General features: G+C 50.7%; 1 protein-coding gene across 1 annotated transcript; it reads right to left on the reverse strand.

The window, feature by feature from the left end:
• Nucleotides 1-3119: 3119 nt before the first annotated feature.
• LOC119250862 (probable serine/threonine-protein kinase MARK-A) lies at nucleotides 3120-3945 on the reverse strand. Its single transcript, XM_037518448.2, has 2 exons — nucleotides 3854-3945; nucleotides 3120-3670 (listed from the first exon to the last, which is right to left on the reverse strand). Exons 1-2 carry the CDS (start codon nucleotides 3943-3945, stop codon nucleotides 3124-3126), a joined length of 639 nt encoding a protein of 212 aa, XP_037374345.1. The 3' UTR covers nucleotides 3120-3123.
• Nucleotides 3946-4728: the final 783 nt, after the last annotated feature.

Raw genomic sequence — 4728 nt, forward strand, 5'->3', positions numbered from 1 at the left:
CTGTGGACTTTCTGGACATTTTCTTTGCTTCTCACCAGAGGAACTCTTCAAAGCAAACAAAGTTATTGTCTTGCTGACTTCATTGTCCCAGGCAACCTTGCCAGGGTGGAAAGGACATTTCTAGCAGAGCAAACCATAGATTTCTTTCCTTTTTTGAGTCTACAGCACCTTTTCCAAAACCTCTTTCTGTAAGCATGTGCCATACAATGTAATACAGTTACATTCTGTTGTCATCGTCTGTGTCACATTCTGGTGTACCCAAACTTGCAAAATGATTCTTTAAAATGAAGGTAGACCAAGGGTCATTCTTAGTTCTGTGAGCTCTATGGGTTTGACAAATGCATGTTGTTAAATGCAGCTTTCTTCATAGTATTTTCCCAATAAGTTACTTGTCATATTAAGATCATTTTTGCAGAGCATAAACTTTTAATAAAGTGCAAAGGCCTGTTTATTATTTCATAGGTCATGCTTCTTGTGTTTTATCTTAAAAGTTATTAGCAAATCCAATGTCACATATATTTGTATTATTATGTCTTATTTGAGAAATTTTATACTATTGCATTTTACTTTCATGTTTATGACTCAATTTGAGTTTGTTCATTATTTAATAAAGTTTAGGTCCGTATCTAGGTCCATTTTATTAGTGTTGTTGGCTTTCTGTGTTTTTTTTAACATCTCTAGTTTTTCAGTTTTATTGTCTTTTTATTGTATTTAGTTGTTTTGGTTTACAAAGTAATTATGGTCTCCAAAAATGAATTGGGTTACGCATGAGAGGCAATACAGAGGCAGAGTGAAGTCACTGGGCTCACCACCACCACACTCACAACACTGTGGAGAACAACATTGATGCCCCTGAAAGAGAAATGGGTGACCAGGGCACACACCAGGAGAAGGGACCAAAGGCAAGAAACTGGGAAAACTTTAACTGACCTGCTTCTATAGTTATACGGGAACAGAATTAAACCCCCTACAGATGTGGACTCGGGAACAGAAGCCACATTAGGGCCTTTGGAGACTCAGCACTTCCCTCAGCGCTGGGCACAACCCGCTGGGCCATCGGGGAGGCCCCATTTTTTAAGATATCATACCAATTCTTTGCAGCTCGGAGTGTCTTTCTGATGGTAGAAGGTACATGAATACTTCATACCTATAGAAGCACACTCTTGCCACACTCATGTAGACTCACATGTACACACTTGCACACAGTGCAAGACATGCACATACACCTAAAGAAAATAGTGCAAATACCTTATTCCATACTCACTGCTAGCTCTGCTTCACACTCCTGTCTCACTGTCTTATTACCATGTGACCTCTCTGACATTTTATAAATTTTCTAAATGCTTTCCAAAATTTTCTAAATTTTCTAAATTTTTCACTGCCTATTACAAGAATGTTAAAGGATTTTTAGGTCTCTGGCGTCCGATGGGTTGGAAGTGTGGGTGCAGTCATAAAAGGGGAGCAAACACAGTCGGTTTCAAACACCAATTTAATGTGTCCTGGCATAGACATTTTAACTTAACAATCCATTTCAGACTGTCTCCTCCAGGCGGAGAAAGAGCGTCCAGATTCCTCCATGCCCCAGGGCCCTGCAGGTAGAACAGGTCACCTGAAGGCGCCCCTGCAGTGGGAACCAGTGTGTGCACAGAGGCCGCCTCCTCGTGCCCTCTGGGACCTGCGTGGGAAGAGCAGAGCCAGTGAAGCCCAATCATGGAGGAGGCTCTTTCCTTAGTGACATTCCCCCGGGAAGTGCTGCACGGACTCAGATGCAGCAAAGTGCCAATGGAAACGAGGAGGCCCTACCGAGGCACCACTCCCTGGCGGGCGAGCGATTCTCCAACTTGGAATCTCCGTTGGGAAAAGGGACCCAGTCCACGGGGACTTCCTACCTTGGATGTCATTCCCAGACAGCGCCAGTCAGCCTGAAGAGCTCCTGCACTGTCTGCACTGTCTGGGTGCCCAGGGGCTGCCAACAGGGCCCTCACAGTATAGAACCTAAGATGGGGAATCAAGGCCCTGGGGTCCCAGCCTCTGGCCCCAGGGACTCTGGAGGCTCAGCCCACACAGCTCCTCTCCCATCCCTGCCCTGCACCTGCTTAGCTGCCCCAAGCCCTCCTCTCCCCCCTTCTTCTGCTCTGTTCCCCTCCAGGTGCTTCACCAGACCCCATGCCCTCCGGGCCCTTCACCTGCTCCTGGGACTGTTGTGCTTGCGGACATCTGTGCTCCACATCTATGTTCTCATGCTGCTCCTGGCCCCTCTGGCTGGGCCCAGCCTCTGAGCCCTCTCCAGGGCCTCGGCCTCTGCTGGTGTGCTCCTTTCACCATGGCCACTGGGTGGCTGCCCTAGAGCGGGAAAGTGAATTCTGGGGAGGTGCTGGTGAGGATCCTAATCCCCAGCAGGGTGAACTGTGTTTTGTTGTTTTCTTCCAAAGGGTGCACAGAAAAGGCAACATTTTAAAATCCTATTAAGGAGTCGTGGATCTCTGGCCTTGTAGCCTCTGCAGAAATGAAGGGTGGAATGGGAACGGCCCAGTGTCTCTGCAGGGGCCACCAATCTTGTGGGAGGTGTTCAGGTGGTGCTGGAGGGCTGGGGAGTTGGGCTGGAGGTCTTCCTGCTGGTTTCCTGGCCCCCCTCCAGCTGAGGGCCTGGCAAGGTGGTGGTGGGCGGCAGGGCTTCCTCCTGCAGGGGACCTGGCAGCGAGAATGTGTTGGGCCCCGAGGCCTCCCGCATCACAGGCCCTGACCTGGAGGCCATGCTGGGCTTCCAGGCATCCGGCAGCAGGGGCCCTAAGCTGGACACCGAGCTCTACATGCTGGTGTCCTCCTGCGGGATGCCTGGCCCGCAGGTGGTGGTGGGCTTCTGGGCGTCCTGCTTCGGGGACTCTCCCACCAGCAAGACTTCGCGCCCCGAGACCTCAGGCTGCAGGTGGTCTTCTGGCATCAGGAAGCAGTGGGCCCCATGAGGACTGAGGAGCTTGGGGGAGATGGCAGGGTCTGACCCCTCCTTGTCTGCCCGCTGTCTGGAGAGCAGCATGAGGTAAGTCCCCATCACGTGATCGTACCTGGCCTCCAAAAGTGCCCTGTCGATGACCTCTTTCCGGATCCCCAGGCGGACCATGGTTTCTATTGCGGCCTTGTGCCGGCCCAGGGACGGCTCACGGCAGGCGAGAGTCCATTGGGTAGCCCCACCCAGGGGTGCTGGATGACGCTGTCCAGGGTGCTACGGCTCTGGTGGTCGAGCGTCATCATCTTCCTCATTAAGTCCCGGTTCTGCTGGGAGAGGTAGTGCGGCTCGTGGTAGATGCTGCTCAGCACCCTGGCCCGCAGCTCCCCGAAGCTGTTGCCCTCGAAGGTCAGCTCCCCGGTGACCATGTCGTAGAGGACCACCCCCAGGCTCCAGACGTCCGCCGCAGGGCCACTGTACTCCTGGCGACAGAAGAGCTCGGGGGACGCGAACTCCGGGCTGCCGCAGGGGGTCTTGAGCAGCGCCGCCCCGGAGAACTGGGCACTGAGCCCGAAGTCTGCTAGTTTTATGTTTCGGTGCCAGTCCAGGAGCAGGTTCTCCGGCTTCAGGTCCCGGTGTGCCACGCCATGGGCGTGGCAGTGGCTGAGCGCGGCCAGGATCTGCCGGAATAGGCGGCGCACCTCCATCTCCCCCAGGCACCCGCACCTGCACAGGTAGTCCTGCAGGTCACCCCTCTGTGCGCTCCAGGACCAGCAGCACCTCGTCCTCGGTGTCCAGCACCTGGAAGAGCTGCAGAACGTTTGGGTGCCAAAGGACTTTCATGCAGGCCACCTCGCGGGCCAGGAACTTGTCACGGTTGCCGCCCTTGGGCACGATCTTTATGGCCACCTCCGTGCCCGTCGGAGGTGCAGCGCCAGCTTGACCTTGCCGTAGCCGCCCTCCCCCAGCGTGCGGAGCATCACATACTGTCTCAGGGCCATTCCCTGGGCAGACGGGCGCATCGGGGCAGTGAGGGCGGACCCGCTCCTACGCTCGCAGGCCCTGGCTGTTTAGAGCCCTCGGCACTAGCTCCGCTACCCGATTAACAAGTGCACTATTAGCCTAGAGCTAGTGGTACGTGAAAGGATCCCGAAACTAACTAAATGCTCCCAGCGCTGACTACTCTACCGAAACACTAAGGACGCTAACTTGCCTCTAGCAGAAACAGTAACTATGCTAACCTAACTAGGATACTAATACTAACTAACTACGCACTCAAAAATGAAAACACACAACCAAAAAATTAACAAAGATAAATATTTAAAAATATAATAAAAAAACAATAACAAACTAACCTCTAAAGTTAACAAGAACACAGACAAAACGAACAAACCACAAGAGAAAAAGAACAATTACAAACTAACAACTAAAATAAAAATTAAAAAAAAAAAACAGACAAACAACAAAGGGGAAAAACAGCACACACAAAAATAACACGAGGGAAAATGTGGGAAATAAAAAATTAAAAACAAAAAAATAAAATAATAAAAATGAAAAAATAAGCAAATAATAAAACAATAAAGGAAAATAAAAAACAAAGAATTAAAAATAAATAAAAATAACTAAAATAAAATAACTAAAATAAATAGCTAAAATAAACAACTGAATAAGAAATAAACAAAGCAAAAGCAATCCAACCCACCACATGCCTCTCTCTCCCTCCGAGTCCACCGTCACGATCCCAACACTCCTCGCTCTACCTACACCACCGCGGGCCACGCGGG

This window comes from Talpa occidentalis, unplaced genomic scaffold (assembly GCF_014898055.3).
Source record: "Talpa occidentalis isolate TD23 unplaced genomic scaffold, MPIMG_talOcc4v2.1 talOcc4.18, whole genome shotgun sequence".
In the NCBI taxonomy this organism is placed as follows: Eukaryota; Metazoa; Chordata; class Mammalia; order Eulipotyphla; family Talpidae; genus Talpa; species Talpa occidentalis.

Coding starts and splice junctions, on each gene's coding strand:
- LOC119250862 (XM_037518448.2), bottom strand. CDS start 3,945: ATGGCCCTGAGACAGTATGTGATGCTCCGCACGCTGGGGGAGGGCGGC. Junction 3,671..3,853: donor CACCTCCGACGGGCACGGAG/GTGGCCATAAAG, acceptor CTACCTGTGCAG/GTGCGGGTGCCTGGGGGAGA.